This window comes from Stegodyphus dumicola, chromosome 1 (genome assembly GCF_044657685.1).
Source record: "Stegodyphus dumicola isolate Sdum_Otavi_A_Nest chromosome 1, ASM4465768v1".
Lineage (NCBI taxonomy): Eukaryota > Metazoa > Arthropoda > Arachnida > Araneae > Eresidae > Stegodyphus > Stegodyphus dumicola.
Genome location: NC_140768.1, coordinates 23354731 through 23377647, shown reverse-complemented (window position 1 = coordinate 23377647; position 22917 = coordinate 23354731). Strand labels below are relative to the sequence as shown.

The 22917-nt window shown below is 34.8% G+C and overlaps 1 protein-coding gene across 1 annotated transcript in view; it reads right to left on the bottom strand.

Moving 5' to 3' along the window:
• The window catches only part of LOC118197439 (cGMP-dependent 3',5'-cyclic phosphodiesterase-like), a 130897-nt gene that overhangs the window by 67991 nt on the left and 39989 nt on the right, over nucleotides 1-22917 (bottom strand). Inside the window, exons 4-9 of the mRNA XM_085813675.1 lie at nucleotides 16086-16160; nucleotides 14105-14146; nucleotides 9803-9871; nucleotides 7949-8070; nucleotides 1804-1915; nucleotides 366-405 (exon numbers count right to left, since the gene is read on the bottom strand). Coding sequence (XP_085669801.1) covers nucleotides 366-405; nucleotides 1804-1915; nucleotides 7949-8070; nucleotides 9803-9871; nucleotides 14105-14146; nucleotides 16086-16160 — 460 coding nt within the window. The remainder of the gene's footprint in view (nucleotides 1-365; nucleotides 406-1803; nucleotides 1916-7948; nucleotides 8071-9802; nucleotides 9872-14104; nucleotides 14147-16085; nucleotides 16161-22917) is intronic.

Sequence of the window (22917 nt, the reverse complement as noted above, 5' to 3'; positions counted from 1 at the left end):
GATGAAATGCAATTACAGCTGCAACAGAACAGAAACTTTGATACTGTAAAAGAAAAAAAATGAGAATAACGTTTATGCATTATAGCGTTATATATGATTATCATATAGCCAAAATGCTTCTTACAAAACAAACCAGATAAAGTTTTTATTTATGGTTTTCTCATGTTTTCAAGTCATTTGAAGTCAGAAGCATAAAAAGAGAAAGCCACGTACATAGCACTGCGTAAGAGTTCTACTATTACACTGCGTAAGAGGATAAACGTCAAATAATTCATTCACATTCCCTCTATGTCTATACGATTGGCAAAGGGAAATAACTTGTTGCGTTCTCGTTGAAATACTAGTTAGAATACTTGAGCACTTACCTAAATGTGTAAAGAGACTTTTTGCCACTGTCAGAAGAGACTGCATGAAAAGAAAAGAAAAAAAAAAAAAAAAGATAAGTATTCAGTAAATTCCCATTTGGATTCAAGAACAAGAAAAGGAGATTAGGTAATTACTTATGCACGATGTTTATCTTCAAATTCATATCCATTAATGAAATAAGCCCGCAGCTGACTAATGATAGTTACTAGGAGAATTAAATGTATGAAAATCTTTTAGAGCGAAAGGAGAGGAAAAGTGAACTAGATTTTTGGAAATATTTATTAACAACATATTATACCATATTGATAACATATGTCTTACACGCGCAGTTTAACATTAAAAAATATATTCAGATAATAAATACTTTAGCTTCAAACAAAAATATTCTTGTTTTTCTTGTTGAGGCTCTATGCCAGGGCTGGGCAAATACTTTCTACTGCAGACCAAATACGTCTTTTTTAGCACAATGTGCCTTGACAACTCTTTCCGGTGATCTTATTTTTTGCAAAATGCGGTGACTAGGAGGGTAAGGAGGGAGACAGAAAACACTTATCCTGTCAAATCTACACTTTCAATATGCAGCGAGCCGAAAGTCCTCTCGTGTGATTTGGTAGAAGGGGAGAGAGGTGGGAGACCCTCGGACCTGTCCCCCCCGGGTGCCCTCCATCAAAATTGGAGGCGGAACTAAGCTAAATCGCACTGTCACCTGTAAGCTACTCAAGGCTGCTGCCAACGACAGGCGTAAATCTACGCTTCTTACCAGAGGTATTTCGTAGGCTTGGGCTGATGTTACTGCCAGACAAATGAGCATAAATAACAACAGCAAGAAATAAAAAAAAATACGTATGCGCTTAAAAACATGATCTGTTTCTTTCGCTCAGTAAATGGTTGAGATGAATACTGTTTCAGTTTCAAATAAAAATTTAGAGCTGAAGTGTTCTTCCCCTAAGCTCCTTTTTTATCAATCGTTTTATCTCAACAAAATTCAGAAGTCATTGTAAAATTTCTAAATAAAAGCTGCTTGATATGATATGACTGTATTCTTCGGAGGATACACATGCTTTCTGACGCATCTCACTTAGGTTGATAGCTAGTATCTTAACACGTATATATGAGCCTACACACTGTAACCATCGAAGCGCCCTCGTGCTGCTGATTTCAGTAGCTTGTGTGTAAAATCGGGTACGAAAGACATAAAAATATTGCTGCAGAGGGTTTCAAAATACGCTGGATTAAGCAATTGGAAGAGCTAAATTAATCCCACAGATCCGAGTTTTAAGTCAGAAGCATAGTTTTTGCTTTTCTTTCAATACCTTGTTCATATTATGAAAGAATAAGAAGATAGATGGCATAGCAAAATCCGCGCCTTTATGGTAGTCTAAGGTGGATGACAAAACAATCAAAAGTTCGAAAATATATCACATTTTTATTGTTTACCTGGCATTCCTCTCGCAGTCTTTTTTCTTCTTCATATGCTTTAGCTCTATGAAGGATAGGGGCCATACATCGGAAAGTTTCGCCTACTAAATCTTCGTCTGCTTCACAGAAGCTGAAATGAAATCAAAATCAATTCATTATCTGCTGACTTGCATATATTTAGATGATGAATAAGGTTTCATTATTCTCTAAAATTTGTTTTGGAATTCTGTCACCTAATCATCATATTCAAAAACAGAATCTTCAAATTGGTTTTGAGATTAAAGGATATGAAAATCATGCCATCTCCGTTATTACATGCATTTGATAAAAGTAATATTCCAAGAGACAAAGGAAGTATAACGTGTTTATAATCATTATAACTGTAGAGTCATTAGGATTTTTTGCTGCTGAGGACATCAAAAATGTACAATGCCCTCGGGACTCGAACCTGGACCTCCCGAATCCTCGCCAAATGTGCTTCCATTACACCCCGAAGACATGCTGGAAGGAGGGAGAAAATGCCTTATATATCCCCCCTTTTAAAGGGAGACTGGTGAGTAGGGGACCCAGCTGCCAAATCCTGGTAGTGACGAATTATTGTGCACTACCTTTTAGTTTGGACCCCACTTGTAGAGCCATTTCGATTTTTTGATGTTGGAAACGTGAAAATGTGCAATTCCTTCCCGGGACTCGAACCTGGACCTCTCCAATATGCTCCGAGTGTGCTACCGTTATTCCACGAAGGCATGCTTGGAAGGAGGGTTTGGCTTGGTTTATTTAATTACGGCAAAGCGCCCTCGTGCTGCTAGACTAGGGAGGGAAGGCTTCGTAGAAGACTTTCTAATGCAAACTGGCTTATACACGTTACTTTATTCGTGAGAAAACCACGAAAACTCCCAAGCTGGCAGCCCCGGACCGAACTACCAGTGTTCAGCGACTTGACCCCTCGGCCGCTGAAAGAAGGGGAAAATACCTTATATATCTCCCTTGGAGACACTAGCAAATGTTTTTTAGAATTCTCCTCCTGCTTTTTTATGTGTATTTGAATTTTAAACTTCAATGCAGTATTATAATATTCATATGTTCCTGCAAATTATTTGTGTATACGTGAATATGTAGTAATTCATGTGTAAGCAAGAGCGAAGTGTTTGGTGAACAGTATGAACAAAAGGTCAGAAGTTCGCAACAAATAGAAATTTGCACTACACTATAACATATGTTAAAAGGGACCGCCGTTTTTTACCAGGCACAGCTTGATGCGAAAAGCATGTGTGTAATAACTCGACATATTTCAGTACCATTAATGTACCAAGCTTTCAAGTAGGAAGACCGCTTAGCCACGTATATTTAGAAATTAAGCATGCATTAAAAAAGCCCTTTTAGTTTCGGCGTCTGTAACATTTAGAATTTAGTAACTTGTGAATGGCAATATTTAACATTTAGTATTTAATAAGCTGTGAATGGCAATAATTTAGATTTAAAAACAGAAGCATGTTAGTACTGTAATTCTGTGTAATGCTTTGAAGTCTATGTATATAAATAAATAGTTTAGACAGTTAAAAGGGCACCCTCTTTATTTGATATGGTATCAAAAATGTATTGTTTTCAAAATGGAATGATTGAAGCCCTTCTCTTCAGCTCCAGTGTAATTTGATAGAACTCTTATCTCCGTTTTCCAACGATGGCTGAGATCCTTCGACGTTTATGAAGTTGTAAAATTATTATTTGAAATTAACCAGGAATTAGGATTTGGGCCTTTAGCATAACTTCTCCTTTCTGTTTTCCTCACTAAAATGTAAATGAGTTGGGTAGTATTTAAACTGAGGTTTAAGCCGGAGCGTGTTCTGGGCTGCGCGTACAAGATACGTTTAGTTCCTGCCAGCTCTGATAGTTGTAATTATTCGTGTACTATTGCTGTCACATCTTGATTTTGATGCTCGGCTAGAATTATTGAGGCAGCTTTGAGTAAAATTTTATTGCGTAGTCTTTTACTACTATTCCATACTTAACTTAAATTTTTGCCTCACCGTGAGTTATGGCTTAGCACAAGAAAATATATTTTTGTTCTAATTTCTGTTTAATAAAAAAAGGGTTATTTAAACATTATCCTGAGTAGTAGTTACTTCAGATTTAGCGATAATTCACTTCACGTCTCATGGGGTTATTATTTCTAGATCAAGTAAAACAACCTTCAGGTAACCAGTGGGTAGAATAGGAAAGAAGAGAAGGTGGGAGTTAATAATTTTCTTCATATAATACAAATACGCTGTCTTGATATATACTACACCTGAAAAGCGAAAATATTATGACCATCTACTCAATAACGCGTTGCGCGACCTTTCGCTTGCATAACAGCTGCAACTCGGCTTGGCATGGATGACACATGTTCTTGGTAAACGACTGAAGAGAGGGTGTATCAAATGACCAAGCAACAGTCACGCAAAGTCGAGATATTCCGACATTGTGGTGTTTGAATTCTGAACTGCCGCTCCATGAGGTCTCAAATGTGCTCTATCAGGTTATCGGATCAGGCAAGTTAGGTGGCCAGGACATTAGTTGGAATTCATCCTTATGATCCTCGAACCACTCCAATACAATTCGGCCCTTGTTACATGGGGCACTGTCCTGCTGGAAGATTTCATTTCCAGTTGGGAAGACAGACGCCATGTAAGGGTGCAAATGATTCACAGTTATGTTCAAACAGTCCGATAGTCTGTTCTACCACAACTAAGAGTCCCAAAGCGCCCATGAAAACGTCCTCCAAAGCATAATACAGTCATCACCAGCCTGTGTATGACCTGCTGTACGGAAGGGAGCAACTATTCGCCTGGAAGACGACGTACTCTGACAGGCCCAATCGATGTGATGAATGGGAAATCGTGATTCCTCCGACCAGGCAAATGACTTATCTATGGTCTAGTCTCGATGTTCTTGGGCGTACTGCAGGCGTAGTTGACAATGAAGCTTGGTCAACAGAGGCGCACGAGTGGGACGTCTGGCTGGGCAGTCCCATATCCAACTGTGTCCTCTGAACTGTGTGTTCCGAAACGCTTGCACTTGGACCTGCACTGTATTGAGCTATCAGCTGAGCCACTGTCTGGCGCCGATTTTGCTGTACCAAGGGGGACAGTCTCCGATATCTTTTTCTTTGATGACGGGTGGAGGTCCAACACCTTGGCATCTAATGTTGGTTTTAGAGTCATTTATCCACTTTGCATAAATACTAACAACGGAAGATCGTGAACAACCTACCAGTTGTGCAATTTCAGAAATATTCGTTCCAAGTCTTCGGGCCGTTACAATCTGCGCTTTATCAAATTCGCTTAGAGCAACAGCCTTAGGCTGAATGGGCGTTTTCGTGATTTTCCCTAAGTGTGACGTGTATACGAGCCAGTTTCCCATAGAAATTCCTCCACGGCGGTATCCCTGCCTTTGACGGATAGCTCTCACGTGCTTTGCTTAACTAAATAAACCAAAACCAAAAAACCTCGAATCCTATTGAATATGCAGCATATTTTACTGAAGGAGATCTCTGTCTTCTACTAGGCATATTTTTGCAAAATATATCATGTTTTTGGTAGATTTTCACAGAGATAATTACCAACTGCTGATTAGATTTCAACTGATACAGAAATACCTTTTCTATTGTATTCAAACTATATGCGGCCAAAGAGTCTTCTTACCTAAAACTCTTAACCCAAATATGAACATAAATGATAATGAAATGCTGCTCTGGATCAAACTGTAATAAAATAAACAGGGCGCACTTTAACTACCTAATTTATTTATTTACATACATAGAATTCTAAGCATGATACCTAATTATATAATACTAACGTACATTTTACATACGTCGAAATTATTTCCATTCACCAGTTACAAAATTCTAAATGTTATATCTCTCCCTTTTTTTAAGAATTCAAAAGTTTATTAAAAATACAAAATTTCAATGCATATACACTAACCGATATAGAAAATGCAACACCAAGAAGGAGTGGTCCGAAAATTATGCAAATTTCAGGTTAGACGCACGTCACCGAGTTATACAAATGATGTGAATTACGCAGCTGTCCAGCGCACGTTGACGAAGATATAAGTGAATTCCGCGAACCTGCGGAATTTTTAGATTTCGTGCCATTATTTCTGCTAGGGAAAATCTTCGTAGGAAATTTGTTCTTGTCTCAAATGACAAATATAATAGCAGAGAATGCCAGGCTGTCGTCAACGAGGCAGTTCCAAAAGACTGACGATTTTACGAGGGGCATGGTCATCGGACTGAGAAGGGCAGGTTAGTCTATACAGCAAATCTTAGATGACACACACCTGGACGCGTACACGGTGCACCGGCTGTGGTTACGATGGTTGGAACAAGGAAATGCGGCAAGTTCGAGGGGTGCTAGTGCGGCCAGAGTGACGTCAGCACGTGTGGATCGACGCATATGCCGACAAGCGGTGGCTCACCCGCAGGCCACTTCTACCTCCATTCTACAATATTTTCAAGACTCCCTTTGGATGTCCTCATATCGACTAGAACCATTTACTGTCGATTGGTGGCTGGTGGCTTGCACTCGTGGCGTCGGTTCAGAAGACTGCCATTGACCCCATATCAAAGACGCCAACGTCTGTAATGGTGCCGCGCTCGAGCGGTGTACACGACGGAATGACACAGGGTCGTGTTCTCAGATGAGTCACATTTCTGTTTGAGTGTGGCGTCGATGTGGAGACAGGTCCAATCCGGCAGCAATTATGCAACGCCCCATCACGCGACAATACCGCATTATGGTTTAGGGCGCAATTGCGTACGATTCCAGGCCACCTCTAGTTCGTATTCAGGGTCTATGCCTGGAATCGAGCCCAGGAAGGAACCGCTCGGCCTCTAGTAAGCCGATGTGATTCAAGACAAGTAAGCAGGAGCACTTGCCAACTTCTGTCTATTCATTCCTAATCTATATGCGGAACTTTGCAAATGAATCACTATTAAGAATTATACGAATCATTCTGTGCTATATGTGTATATAATATTTAAAAAGTAAAATAATTACAATAATGAGTAGTTCGCTTGGTTAACAGGTATTCTTCTTTTCAATTCATAGTCATATATTTACGTAGAATACATTTAAAACTTCTTATATGACACGCCTATAGAAAGACGGTCATTAAGCAAATATGTAATATATATATATATAAATTCTTAAAATGGCAGCTGCTCTAGTCGTACAGGCCCTGAATACTTCAAAACACCCGAAACAAATATAAGTATGTTCATACATGGAAATAGCATGAACGAAACCCTTCGTATCCTCGGATATACAGAGCAATTCCATACATGTCAGTATTTGTTGAAAAGACCATCAGAACACCGATTTGTACAAAGCAGTAATATTGCATTTTTCATTTTTCATTTTACATATTTTAATTAAAAGTTGTGTTCTGAACTTTTTAAGTGTATAATATGTTAATACAATTTTTGCTACAAATGGTTTTATTGCAATAAACTCCCATTTTAAACTTTCTAAGTTTTTAAAGGCCCACCAGAGGCCGAGCGGTAAAGTCGCTGAACACTGGTAGTTCGGTCCGAGGTTCGAATCCCGCGAACGGGCTGGCTGCATGGGTGTTTTCCCCACGTGTAATGTGTATACGAGCCAGTTTCCCTTAGAAAGTCCTCCACGAAGGCATTCCTCCCCTTAGGCAGATAGCCCTAGTGTGCTTTTCCATAATTAAATACACCACAACACCTAAGTTTTTAAAGAAAATGCTACTTTTACAACTCAATTAGGAAATTTTCACTTGCTTTTTAAATAATATTTTTCTTACATAAATCAACATCATATTTTGTATATATAATGTTTGTGATCCTGTGATATTTTAACATTTTAATTCATGCATGTATTTCAATGCTTTTTAAATATAATTTTAGGATTTAATAATTAACAATGTAATTTAAATTTAAATTTCATTAAGTATATTCAATATTCATGTTAAAGTTTATTCAATCTAATGGTTTAGTACATTTTAAACATTTCAAGAGTACACAACAAAACTCTCATTCATTCAAACAGCTAATTAGTACCCATTAGTCAGTTGACAGAAACGATCAAAATTATTTGAAATTTAGAAAATACTGATTCACAGAAATTAATAATCTAGCTTGTTCCCAAGTTACCTATCTTTGTTCACCAGGCACACCAGCATAGTCACGATGTCTTCCTGATTCGAAGGGACGGGAACGCACAACAAAGAAGTCACTTCGCTCTCTAGGCAGTCCTGGATCATGGACACTTGATCCTGAATAATAATGATTAATTTCTCATAAACTAGCTCATAAATCAAAATCCAGCTTAAGTTTTCCAATATTTACAAATCATAGCTGACGTAAAGGTCGTTTAAAAAACTTCAGGATTTTAAAGGACTTTTGAAAGACTGGTTTTAGAGGCATGTTTCAAATTCAAGAAATGAATTAAATAAGGTTAAGGAAATTCTTGAATACGACAATTTTAATCACGTGACACATTGTTGTAGAAATATACAAAAAATTACTTGTTTATAGGCTTCGTAAAAAATAACATCAGTACTAATATCATATCATACCTGAATTAATCAAAATGTAAAATGTCCCTAAACGCATTATACGAACTATCATTAATTAATCGATCTTTTTTAGGATGATAATACAAACATTTTTAATGACAGTACAATGTTGAGTTTTTGAATGCAAATCTCTAAAAAATAACTTTAACATCCCAAAAGTATTGAAACAGGAACAGGGGTTTCAAATTCCCTTTTCGCACATATGTTAAAAGCAAAATTTTGCACCTAATGAAATTTAGTTTTATAAGGGTTCTAAAATCGAAATTTTCGTACCAAATGAAAATGCATTTTATCATAAAAATTTTATATTTTTAATCGTTATTTATCTATTTATAAAAGTGTATTTTTTTAAACGACTTCTTATAGAACAAAGAGAAATTTGCTAGTGTGAATGTGTTCCGTAACGCTGAATAAAAATTAAAATTTAGCATATTTTTACTACAACATGATATGTTACCCAACTTTTAGTAGCATTTAAGATAAATTTATTTGATGAAACAACAGTCTTATAGCTTAACATTCAAGAGATATTTAGCCATATCTTTCTGGAGATACTTTTCTTATACACCCTGTAATTGACGCAAATAAATTTTTGCAGTATTTTATGTTAATTACCCAGTTATGAGTTGAAACTTTACTTCAGCTTCTCCTTTCCGTAGTCCTTAATAGAATGCAAATTAGTTATTATGCATTTTTGCCGAAGATCGAATGTTTGAGAGTTAGAACTTATAGCAGCTTCTTTTTGCTGTTGCTTACTCGAACTATCGTTAGCTCTGCCAAAGTTATTCCGGCTTTAGCATTTTGTAAAACCTGTCTTATAACGGTTACGGAAATGAGAAGTTATAGTAAAGACTTAAATCGTAATAATTTGTTAATTAGCTGAAAATATTATACGCATTCACCTGGAAATTTTGTATAAGTTGTCCTATATGCTTGGCTATCAAATGGTGAAAGAAAAAAAAAATTATATTTCGCGAGTGCGCAGTTAAACATAATTTTCTTTAAATGCTTATATCTCAATAAATGTTCATTGTTTTTCGCTTCAAAATTTCGCTTGAACACTGTTACATTTTCTGTCAGTTTCGTTAAATTTGATTTAAAATTCTGCGAGTTGTAAACGAAACTCATGCTAAAAGTTGTAATAGTTAAAGCATAGTATTTATATATGGCAGCAGTTACAGAAGCTTCAGTCATTTCTCTAGAAATACGAACGGCACCTTACACAAAAGGAAATGAGTAGGATTGTTTCATTTATATTTAATATTCGTATTTTAAAATATTCAGTTATTTCCTATCTGCTGAAATTATTTCCATTCCAAAATTTATTTTCACCTTTGTAATATGAATTTTACGTGAAAATAAGGTATTGTATTAAAGCGAATCAAACACAAATTACGAAGAAAACATAAGTAAATAAGGATTAACATACTTCATTTATTTCCTGTAATGATAAAGGACGTTTTTCTGTTATTGCTGTTTTGAAACTATTGCTTTGGATCTGGAAAAAACATATCATTCAAAACTTTAAGACATCATATAAATCCATTTACGCGGCTACAAGTTACCTTTTATAGTAATAACATGCAATAAGTATAAATTAAATTGAAAAACATAGCAACTAAAAACAATGAAAATTGTAGTCTAAAATTTCCCGATTTCAATAGAGAAACCTTGAAAAATTTGTTAGTTCCAAAACTTTAATAAATTTGAAAAACTAAAAAGATAAAAATCACAATATTTAAAAGAAATTGTAATATGATCCTAGTATGCGGATTTCAATCGATATCTGAAACAATAATAAGTTAAGCAGTTAGAGAGGCCCATAGAGTTTTCAGGAAATAAGGATATGAGAAATTAAATCTTGTAGATAAAAGGAGCTGTTTTAAAACGAAAAAGCCAAATGGTAGAAAAAAACTACTATGATTTTTATTTACTTGAACGTAAATTATCGCCACATCGAAACCTTTTCACTTCAGTCAGAAAAAAAAACTTAATTATTCAAAGTGTAGCTGTGCATTTATTTTATTACATCACTTGTGTACGAGTACGTAATAAATATTTCCTTCAAGAGGTGATCTTTCTGTCTTCCCAGGACTCGAAATCCTCGCATTAGAATCATGAGTAAAGTATGGAAATTTATGACTATGTCTACGATGAATGTCTACGAAACGAAAGGTCTGTTAAAATACATCGCATAAAAGTCCTTAGAGAGTTGCTAGAAGGGAAAAAAGCATTACATCGTTTAGTTCTATCTCCAGACGTGTTTTCGATTTGTATAAAGTGTAAAGTCATCCACTATACTTTCATGCAAACAAAAAATAAGGTTAGAGTTGGTTCGAGGCATTGTTTCGAGGTAATGCAATAGTTGATAGCTTAAAGCTATAGAGTGTAATTTGGGAAATGGTTTTTCAGTCCTTTTCTATTTTCATGTACAGGTATTATAACAGCTTTCCAAAATTCTTCTCGGTGTTTTAAAAATCAGAAGCAGACTATATATTGCATTATTAGATTCCTAGACTTCCAGATCGATATGTTGTGAATGTTGGATAGGATTTTATTAAAAAAATTGCATGCGTTTCCATACTCATCACATTATAACAAGTCGACTAGGAAATGTTGCATCAGTGCATTGCATGATGGTAGAATTAACCCTCTAAGCGGCAAGGCCGTATATATACGGCCTAGAATATTTTTTGCGAAATCTGTGAGAACGTATATATACGTGCATATTAAAATATGTCAAAGAAATTAAGGCAATATATCAAAAGTACACCAATCCAGGTATGAAATACCACGAGAGTTATTATATTAAAATTAAAAAAAATATTTTTTTCTCATAGTAGTTATGGGAAATTTGTGCTTTCTTAGTGAAACCCTGGCCGCTCAGAGGGACAAATCGCATATGGCAGGAAAATTATTTTTGCTTTGATTTATGTATGAATTTGCATTGTTGTGAATGCGAAATTTTCTGCAAGTACATTTTGCTTGAGAAAAGTGTTGCAAGGAAGTTGCTCTCACCACAAATGCAAAAGCATTTCCAACTGTATTAAAGCATATAACTGTATCGCTGGTTTAAATTTTGTAATTTCTTTTCCATTATTAAACGCTATACCAAATTAAAAACGCATTTTCATTAGAAACTATCATTTTCCTTTCCAAATTCGCTTTCTTGAAGTACATGACTTTACTTAGGAAGTGTTAAATACTCAGTTAATACTTTTGTATTTTAATGCACAGTGTTTTGTTTCTTTAATTTTTTGTGAAGTTACATTAAACTGTGTATAAGACAACTATTGATGTTTCCAAATGATTTTAGTCTTCTGTGAAGGCAGTTATTTTAGACAGGTGATGTTTAACACTAATTTTATGTTCTCAGAAACACTGGTTATTTTCAGTTATGATCGTCTTAGAAAATTGGTAGACTCAAGACAATCCACTATGTAAAAAGGTTAAAAAAATGCTAAATAAAAAGTTATACATCTTTCTTTGTTCAGAGTTTTACGCATTCACTACTTTGCCACTGTTTCAGGTATTTTAGTAAGCTTTTTGGATACATGCCCACATAGCACAAAAACATCCTTGGGATATCCCAAGGATGTTGCTCGCGGGATATGCGCACATCCTCAGGACATCCCGGAATATCCCGCGAACCTCCTAAACACCTCCTCCCGAGTGCTTAATGTCACATCCCGGGATATCCTCATGACATCCTAACCAAGTCCCATCGACAGCGTGCGGGATGTTATTAGGATATGAACTCCTACTTACTACATCCTCAGGACATCCCGGGATATCCCACAAACCTCCTAAGCACATCCCATTATATCCTAAAAACATCCTATCTATGTCCCATCGACAGCGTATGGGATGTTATTAGGATTTAAAGTCCTACTTACTACATCCTCAGGACATCCCGTAATATCCCAATTTCCTCCTAAACTCATCCTCCTGAGCGCTTAATGTCACATCCCAGTATATCCTTAGAACATCCTATCTACATCCCACCGACAGCGTATGGGATGTTATCAGGATTTGAAACACTAGTTACAATGAAAATAGATTTCAGTTGATCAAATTATAATTTTGATGATGGCATCCACTCGCTTCACTAAATTTCTCATTAAGGACACAATTCCTATTCTACTTATTCATTCGAAAATAAGATAAGGAAATCAGGAATCGGAGAATCTTTTATAATAGAAGTTATAGCTAGGGAATGATCTCTAACGCAAAGATCATTTCAATTTACATAAAACCAATATAGCAAGCTTTAGTTTTGATATTTTTGAAAAGGTCATTTAATAAAATCTTTATATTGTATGAAAGACAATGGAATTTGAAAGAACGGGGCAAAATAAGAATATTTCTTGAAAAACAGTTTCGTGCCATATTTTTCCAGAACATTAAAGCATTTCTTTTAAGATTTCATTCTTTAAGGATTCATATTTGCTTTCTTTTTTTAAATATATTAATATATAATACTTTTTGTTCAATTCGATTTATTACTGACAACCAAGGGAAATCCAATTATTAATTTCTGTTCTGCCCAATTCCAAATATGTAATTATTAATTCTTATTTAATTAATTTATGCATTTTATTTATGGATATGAATCTATTTATACATTTTAACACCTGTAAATAAAAAATTATTTAAATTTATGAGCCTGTTACCTTCAATTTCGTAAGCTAAAACGTCGAGTAGCTCTTTAAAAATTTGAGTTTAGAAGACTAGAAACTCATTTCCCTTGCATATGCACACATTAGTAAACATTTTATATCAAATACATAAAACCATTTTGAAGAAATTATAGTTTTCCTCATGTTTTGAAGTCATAGTTCCAAAAAAATCACTGAAAGAGAAATACTGTTAATTAGAAAGGATTGTAATTTAATTATTATTTTATTCACATGTAACAGGTTGTATTTAAAGCAATATGGTGCCTATCTTAACCAAAAACAGTACTCTCCTTTTACGAAAACGGAAATTTCGTTTTAATAAATAAATATATTTCTAATCAAACATGCTTGGCAGCACATCTTTGCTGTGTCTTTGCTAAACTGAGGCTCGCAGCATTTTCATGAAAAGAATAGATAAGACCAAATTAAAAGTTTTGGAAAGCGCTATCTTTGTTCCATAAATTTTAAATTCACAAAGGGCTATGTCAAATTGTTTCTTTTGTACTTTTATCAATTCTTCTCACATACAGAACACTACAGTCTTGATATAAACACAAATTATTGTTTCCTTTGAAATTCACAAATTAGTAAAACGCTGTGTTATTAAAAGACTGAAAAACTGAAATTCAAAATGGTTTTTCTAGTTTCAAACTTTTGCTTTTAAAATTATTGGTTAAAAATTTCAAAACAATTAGTCATGTAAATCCAAACCCATGTATTATGCACAGTTGCTTCCGAAATGGAATCTAGAAAAAAAAAATATCAGTGTTCAGCAATTTTAATCCTTTGTCCGTTCACTGCTTAGTCTTGTTAATGAAAAATGAGGGTATAACAGTACACATGTTATATCAGCATCGAAACTTGGAATTGAAAATCTTTTGGGGAGCTTAAATAAGAGCATAGCACAAACAAAGAGCTTCAGAGTCCAACCGATTAAAATTAATGCAGATGGTTAATGATTACGACAACTATGAGAAAAATATGAGATGATACAACAACCACAATACATTTAGCCATTTCAGAAAAGGAAAAGAAGAAGTATCTTTACTTACAGGAAAAGTCATCCTTTCTGTCAGAATTTTATTACCCATAACCTGAAACAAAGAATCATTATTCTACTAAATTTCAGGTAAGAAGTAGCAAATAAACTTCATTGTAAATAACGTATTTAAAAGCCAAAATAAAATGAGTGAAATTATTCAGTTAAAAATAATACATTGTTGATGTGATATGATGATGTTGTGTCTATGACAAAGTTTAATTATATAGCTCCTAAGCTTTTGCAACCTCGCCAAGACAGCTTTTGCAACCTCGGCAGCTCTATTAGTATAAAGTAGGTCCACTGGGTCTTCAATGCCAATGTTAAACAGTCTGACCTGGATTGCTGGGCAGCTGAAGATGTGATAGCGAGACAGTGCGATGCCATCTGGGTAATGAGGACAAATGTTGGTGTAACTACGCTGTCCGTCTGCAGAAATCCTCATCCCTTTCAAATGATTTGTCCTAAGTCTGGTTATGATAGTCGATATGGCTCTGTCACAGTTCAATTCCGGGAATGAGTTTCCTTTAACTTGACCGATTAGTCTCTGGCTGACTCTCGGGAAAGCCTGTAACCCCTAGAGAGCACATCCCCAGGTGGCGGATCGGGGAATGCCTCCACAGGTTTATCCTTGGGTGGTAGGAGGGAAATAAAATACCTCCCGCGGATCAACAGGCAGAAGTCCAACCTCTTCGAGGCTCTGGCAGCTTCTTTTTCTATGAATTGTTGATGTGATATGAGAAATATAATTTTGAGATTAATTCTTGAGTATCAGCCATAATTTACAGCATCATTATAGAAATAACTATATATTTTGGTATGCGCACAATGCTACCGACAGTAATGTACAGAAATTAAGCTACAGCAAATTTTCATAGGCAACGTTTTGTGCCAAATCATGCTCCAGAATATCTTAATATTAAGAACAAACTTAACTAAATATCTAAATGCATGAAGAAATACACATTTTTGATGTAAAGAGAATAAATAGACAGAAACAAAACGCAATGTGTTTGGTCATTATGAAAAACCATATAACTCTACCTGTTTTAAAACTCACTGGAGTGCGGAGGATTCTGTAATGCACTTCCAAGGTTAGTTCATGCATATTCTATTGGATATAGTTCGGGATAATATGCTGCCCAATTCTTAGGGTTTATTGTTTCCCTTCACAGCTCCTTAAACAGAGTTATCTTCCTTTAAAAATGAATACATTTATGTACACAAAAATAACGTTTGACTACAACACTGAACACTGCTGGCTCATAATTTCACTAGCAGCAGCTATTTGCATCTGTTAACCATTATTCTGTTTCTCCATTGCTTTTGCGCTGGTTAGCTTATTGTAAACAGGGTTAGATAACATGTACTAAAGCCTACAGTCAAACAAGAAGCCAGATTGCTTTCCTTGAACGTGTTTTGATTCATTCCCAGTTAGTCTAATTGGTCTGTTCAGAGCACTACCGATAATGATTTGATTACAAATTTATTTTAATATTTTATTTCAAACAAACATTGCATTTACTAAAGGCCTAATTTATAGTTAATATCATTCCTGCAAGTTGAAATTCACATACTATAATTTAGCAGGATGGTCTCGTACAGAAAATAAAACCATTTTTTTTACCGGCAACTGTTATCTTAAGGCGCTTAGTATTATATTCGTTTATTTCTACGTGAAGATACTGGAAATTGTTTGCGCAAATGTATCATCCACTTCTAACAAAATAACGCTTTTTAACTATTTATTGAAAGCATGGGTTATATTTAACAAAGGAATAATTCAGCTTTTCGCCTCAGGTGAAGAAATACATAGCCTCGACTCTGGTATTTCATGAAGGCCACCTGTGTCCTAATTCCCATTGAATTTGTTTCTATTTAATATAACATTTTCCATAAAAATAGTAATCTTAATAATCATTGTGTCAGCATCATCCTAGATTACTCCATGAATTTGGGCTAATTGGGAAATCATGTTGAAAAGGAGAACTTACCGTGCAGTGAAGTTCGTGCTGGTCTTCCGAGGCCAGAAGGATGAATACAAACTGCGATCCACTCTCCTCTTGTAACTGAAAAATGTATATCTGTATCAGAACTTTTCAAAATAAATAAAAGCTAAAGACTGATAATTATTTTAATTATATTATGCACATGGAAAGCATAATTCATATAAAGAAAAAAATGGATTTTAGGAAAACTTTGTTTAAAAATTTATTTTTGAAATTTTAAACCAAAATACAAGGTGTAACATAAAAAAAATCGAGACTGGTCCAATAAATCATTGTACTTGCAAAATCAGTTATCCGTGACATTATCACCTTCCAAGTAGTTCCCTTCTGCATTCGCTGCTGCCATTGCTGGTAACAGATCTGGAACGAAGTTTTTGGAAGGCCCGTCAGAAGATTTTCCGTTTTTGCCTGAACCTCTTTTGCTGAGGTAAAAATGGGTTAAGTAAGTTTTAACTTTAGGAAATAAAACAAAAGTCGCATTGAGCCAAATCAAGTGAATAAGGAGGATGCCCTATCACAGTAATGTTTTTGCTGGTCAGAGACTGCTTCACAGATATGGCCGTGTGAGTGGGTTCATTGTCCTGGTGCAACAGCCATCCATAACTCCTCAACTATGGCCTTTTTTCCGTAATTTTTTCAGGAAGTCTTTTTAGTACTTCAACGTAGTAGTGTTGATTAACAGTCTGACCACTGAAAACCCATTCAATCATGATGAACGTGCTGAGCGCCCAAGGGGGTGCCCAGCACGTTCATTCATCTTCCACAGTGTCCCTTGCCCTACTTGAAAACCGCTTATGCCATTCAAACGCACTTGCATGAGACAAAGTTTCATCTCCATAAGCCTCGGTTAACATTTGAGATTTTTCCTCCGTGGCTCATTTCTTAAGTTTCACAAGTAACTTGATGTTCATTCACTGCTCGGTTTTTACATTAGACATTTTCCCAGCAGAATGCAGTTGCACGCATTCCGTCAATGTCGCAGTACTTGCCACTGGCGTGGTCGGTTAAGTCGAAACTGGCCGCATGGATAGAGGAGATGTGTGGCATAACGTCACCAAAACAGTTGTTGCCGACTCCACTCAGTTTTCAAGCTACACACTTAGTCTCATTTTTTTTTTATGTCGCACCTCGTAATTTTGTCTTTTAAAACACTTTTTATAAATTTCACACCCTTGCTCTTAATATACGATGATGATAAACTCGTTAAACTGAATGATAAACTGAATTGCACAAGTATACCGTTTTTCCTAACAAATGTTATTCTACCTAGCATTTTAGGACAAGTTTATGAAAATTAAAAATGTATTCGTGTAATTTCTCCCTTTCTCAATGCCTTTAGAGAACGAGCTCTCGTAAATTTTAAAATAGATTATCCATGTAGTTATTGCTTTCGTCTTGCTAGAAGGATAAACTCTCGCAAACTACCTGCGAACGTTAGCCCTGAACGTTCCCTTCTCATTCTTCGACAAAAATTAGTCGCCAGAACCGTTGCCAGCTTGGCTATATCTCGCCAATTTGGCAAGATAGCCATTAACTCAATGTTAAATAGACTTGCCACTGTGTTCTTACTTTTCCCATAGGCTTCGCTCCTCTAGATTTTCATGTTACATTATGGAGGGAGGCGCGCGCTGGAGATTAAAAGGTTCCCCCCCCCGTAGAGTGTTGCCATTGATCGCTTTTAAATCGTTGAGTTTTTAATCAAAAATTCGTTAAAGTTTTACAAAATATGAAATCGATAATAAAACAAATTCCAAATTTCAAATTTGGGCTTTCAGACGCCCATATTCGCAGTAGGATTACATCAATTAAAATTGGATAGTTCTAGGTCCGTTGTGTTATCACAATACGAGAAACATAGATAAATTTATGCAGATTCTTCATTATTTAATTTCTTCAAATATAATACAGGGTGATAGTATTTGCTGACAACGATTTGAAAAGTAATACACCGTTTATGGGGTTCCGTTGCAAAATCGCAAAACGAAGTAGTTCTTCAGGGAGAAAGCCCCTTTGGACTAACAACGATCGTCATCAAAGAAGGAATTCGAAATTATGACCCCAGACCGTGATGCAGGTCTTACGTCTCTGGCGCATGGAAGATCTGCATCACGAATGGAAGATTGCATGGAAGATGCATGACGCACGGTTCCCTCATCCCGGTCTGAGTCGTATTTTCGAACACCTTCCTTAATGATGATCGTTGTCTCTTTATGTTAATTTCCTTTTGTTTTTATTGTACTACGAATAATAAACATATTTTTTCATCCCGTTCGTATCCTTTCTTTCTTGACTTTTGTGTCGTCACTACCCGCGCCAGAAAAGCGTTTTCGACCATGCATTCCTATGTGATTTCCCATCGTTTAGGTGTACTCCTCCTTATCTCTCCTGACAGTTTGTCGCCGCCGTACTCATACACCTTGTATATATATATATATATATATATATATATATATGTGTGTGTGTGTGTGTGTGATGTATCAGATTTAGTCGAGTTTAAATAATCAGACGATAAGTTTAAAAAACAGGATCCATTTTCCGTATATACCCGCGTATAAGTCAAGATATTTTGGACAAAAAAAAAAAAAAAGACTTCAAAGTGGGGGGTCGACTTATACGTGGGGCCATAAAAAATTAAAAGAATTGGAAGTTCAAAAATTTCTTTATATAATGCAGTTGTTTTCTTCCCGCACTCAAATTGGACGACTTATCAAATAAGTCACTTACTTGAAGTAATTTCATGACTTAAATTATGTGACAAACTAATCACAGAGTTTTATACTTTAACTAGAGTAAGTTTCGATTAAACCAAAGAATTTTCAGCCCCCGAACAACCGATCAATATAGAGAAATAAAAAAGTTTCGCCAACACGCCAAGAAAAGAGAAATGCAGATAGTTTTTACGTACGTATAAGTCTTTATAATAGTTATTGTTCATTCATGAAATACTTTTGTTAACAGGCGTACACGTCTAGTAGTGATTGTAACAATACAGAGTTCGAGACTTAAAATATGTATGATGACGAGCCAATGACGACACAAGAGTTCTATGAAATGTTTGGCGAATCTGACTATGAATCTGACGTTGAAGGATTTTGATTTTGTTTATTTACCAAGGTATTTTTTATCGTATATTTACTTTTTTTTCTCAGATGATTTTGAATAAATGTAGTACTTAAAATTTTTTTTTCTAAGTTTCTCGATCGATTTCGGAAGTGGGGGGTCGACTTATACGCGGGTTTTTTATTTTCTACTAATTTTTTATGTCGAAGTGGAGGGATCGACTTATACGCGGTATCGACTTATACGCGGGTATATACGGTACTATTATTCAGGAGAAATAGCAGTTACAAAGATCAGATATCCGAAGTAAATAAAAAGAATTACTAATAACTTTTTGTATGAAGTTTTCTGCATCGTGACATTTAAGAAAAAGCCCCGATATTCCTTCTGCCAGTCCTTTTATAGCCTCTGGAAAGGCGGAGCTTCCAAGAAATGACGTCAGCCTCGTCAGCCAATCCAGTTCGCTTTAAAATATCTCCAGAACATTCTAAAACTGTACGTGTAGAAAAGGTGGGAAAAACAACTTGACTACGGGCTGTGGATTTAATTCCACGTACTTTCAAATAAGAGACGATCGCCATTAAAAATGAAAAGAACGTACAGTTAGAATTTTAAGTGTATTCTTGACTATGGAATTTTATTATTACATATATATATATATATATATGTATATATATATATATATATATGTATATATATATATATATATATGTATATATATATATATATATGTATATATATATATATATATATATATATATATATGTATATATATATGTAATATTTTGGCAATCGGGCCCATGAGTGAAGCTCATAAGTATTCTCGGCCCACGTACCGTTCTCAGTTCATTCACGTACCGTTCAAGGATTTCAAATTCGTTTTTCTAAACGTTTCACTTTTTAATTATAGTACACGTAATAAATTTTATCATAATTTTTCAATTTAACGAACTATTAATACTTTTTTTCATTTGTTCGAACGTTATTAAGTATCCCAACATTTAATAAGTAATACTTAAAACACAGTTTTTATGTCATTTTATACTCTTATACCGTAAATTCCAGCGTATAACGACACCCAATAGCGCCCGAGCGATAAAGTTGCTGAACACTGAAGGTTCTGTCCGAGGTCCGAATCCCGCGAACGGGCTAGCTGCATGGCCGTTTTTCCCCATGTGTAACGTATATACGAGCCAGTTTCCGTTAGAAAGTCCTCCACGAAGGCATCCCTCACCTTAAGCAAATAGCCCTCGTATTACGCGTCGGATATGAAATTGAGATTTATATCTAAGGAAATGATGAGAATGCAAAAACTATATTTCTACGTGCACGTAAATGTCGTTTGTTTAAAAGAAATGACATTCCTTGTGAACTTAAAGATTTTCCTTATGTGATAACATCATTTTGTTTAAAAGAAACGGCATTCCTTATAAACTTTAAGATTTCCTTATCTGATAACATGGAAAATTTATTATCTGATAACATAAAAGTTCGTCATATTCGTCTTCCGTTTTATCTTCAAGCACATCATCGAATTCTGCTTCACCTTCACGATCAGTGTCTTTCTGATCCATAAATAAATAATCATCTTTCGTTCCATCTAGATTGTTAGATATACTAAATTTTTAATGACATTTGAATAATTTTAATTTAATTTCATTCCATGCTTTTTACTATCCACTATTTCTGTGCTGGCATGATGCATTTGATCTCTTTTTTCCTTCCATGCCTTCAATGTTCATTACAAAATCACGGCTTCGAATGACTACAGAAAGAGAAAACATCTAATTGCTAATTCATTCGGGTCGAAAGTGCATTCTTACTACAAATAATGTCCCCCTTTTGTCGAAGACGTAGAATATCATTCTTATGCACCTCTGCATTGAATACAATTCACCCTCTTTGCAGAATTATTTACTCCCACAAGCATTTACTCCCCACATATATTCTTCCTCTCATCACTTGTCAATTCAGTATATCATTATTCGTAACTCTTTGAAAAATCTTCGAATGAATGACTTCAAAAGATAACAGCATCGTACACGCATCTTTCATGTTTCTTCGTAAAGAAAAGGGAGCGCGTTGTGCGGCGAATGTACCTAAAAAACTAAAAAACTAAACCCTCTTTGCAGAATTATTTACTCCCACAAGCATTTACTCCCCACATATATTCTTCCTCTCATCACTTGTCAATTCAGTATATCATTATTCGTAACTCTTTGAAAAATCTTTGAATGAATGACTTCAAAAGATAACAGCATCGTACACGCATCTTTCATGTTTCTTCGTAAAGAAAAGGGAGCGCGTTGTGCGGCGAATGTACCTAAAAAACTAAAAAACGTAGTTTGAAATTATAGGTGTGATATTAATTATCAAATTAATTTTAATACCCTTTCCCTTGTAAAATATTTGAAAGCTTTTTAAATTTGTTACTAAAATTATTCAATATAAATAGAGAAATTTAAATTTTTAATAACAAAAAGTTAAAATTTCATGTTTTTATAAAACGCATATATGAAAGTAATATTAATTAACAGCAATTTCCTGTTAAATGATTATATAAAATAACTTTAGTAATTAACGCGTAAATCACTTACTTCATCGTCAAAAAAACTTAAACATGCTCCATTATAAGGATATAAAACTAAGTGAACCAACTAAGTTTAAAGCCGAAACATTAAATTAAATATCATTATAGTTACTTTTCCAAATCTTTGAACAATACTTTTTTTTTATGTTTTCTCAAACCAACAAAATCAACTTGTTCAAAACTTTTAACTAAAGCACTTAATGTAAAAAGATTAAAGTTCATAGTTTACTTATCAATTTTGTATTCCTTAAAAAGAATCTAATTTAATAAACATCGAGATATAAAGAGATAAATGTTGTTTTCGTTCTTGTAACGGATAAACATCTATTGTAACGTAAATCAAAACTTGGAGCAAATGGAGAAATACGGTACTGTTCCGTTTTGAGGACCGTAAAAAAATTGCAGCGAAAATGTATGTGCAAAAGCGCCAAATCTAGCAAACGCGCCCATTTAACAGCGCGCCAAATCTAGCGTATGCGTTGATTTCAGATTGCGTAAGTTTATATAGTTCTATCTTTCCTAAGAACCATTGACATACTAGTTTAAATTTTAAATTCTTTTTTGATTTTAAATCCTTTTTTAATATACTATGGATTTAACAATTTAAGAATTGCCCACGATGAAAAGTCGGCAATAAAATTTTGGGTAAAGTGCAGAATCATCCACTGCTGGACGCGTTTTTAAGAATTGCACATACTCGGTATCAATGTGAACATCGACCTATTTTCACTTAAAAAAAAAATCCTAGAATTGCACAAAAATGGCACTGCGCACACCCTTGACTTTATGTATGTACACATCGACCTATTTTCACTTAAAATGTAAAAGAAAATTGACAAAAATCCAATTGTTTTTACCCTTGTAAAAAGCAGCAAACAAATAAGTGAGCGATTCTGCACTTTACCGAGAATATTTTTAAAGAAAAGGCATCATTTATTATAGAAAATTACTTTTGAACAACCAACGAGATGAAATTATGCTTCAGCGATAAGTCGGTAACGAAATAGCGATGCAAGCATCCATTTAGTTATGTTTAGCAATTTTTATATAAATTATAATAATGATCTGAAATAGTTATTTACTTTTATGCTTCCATTCAGTCACGTTTAGCCTTTTTCATATAAATTATAATAATAAAAAAGTATTATATGAAATTAACCTTTCATC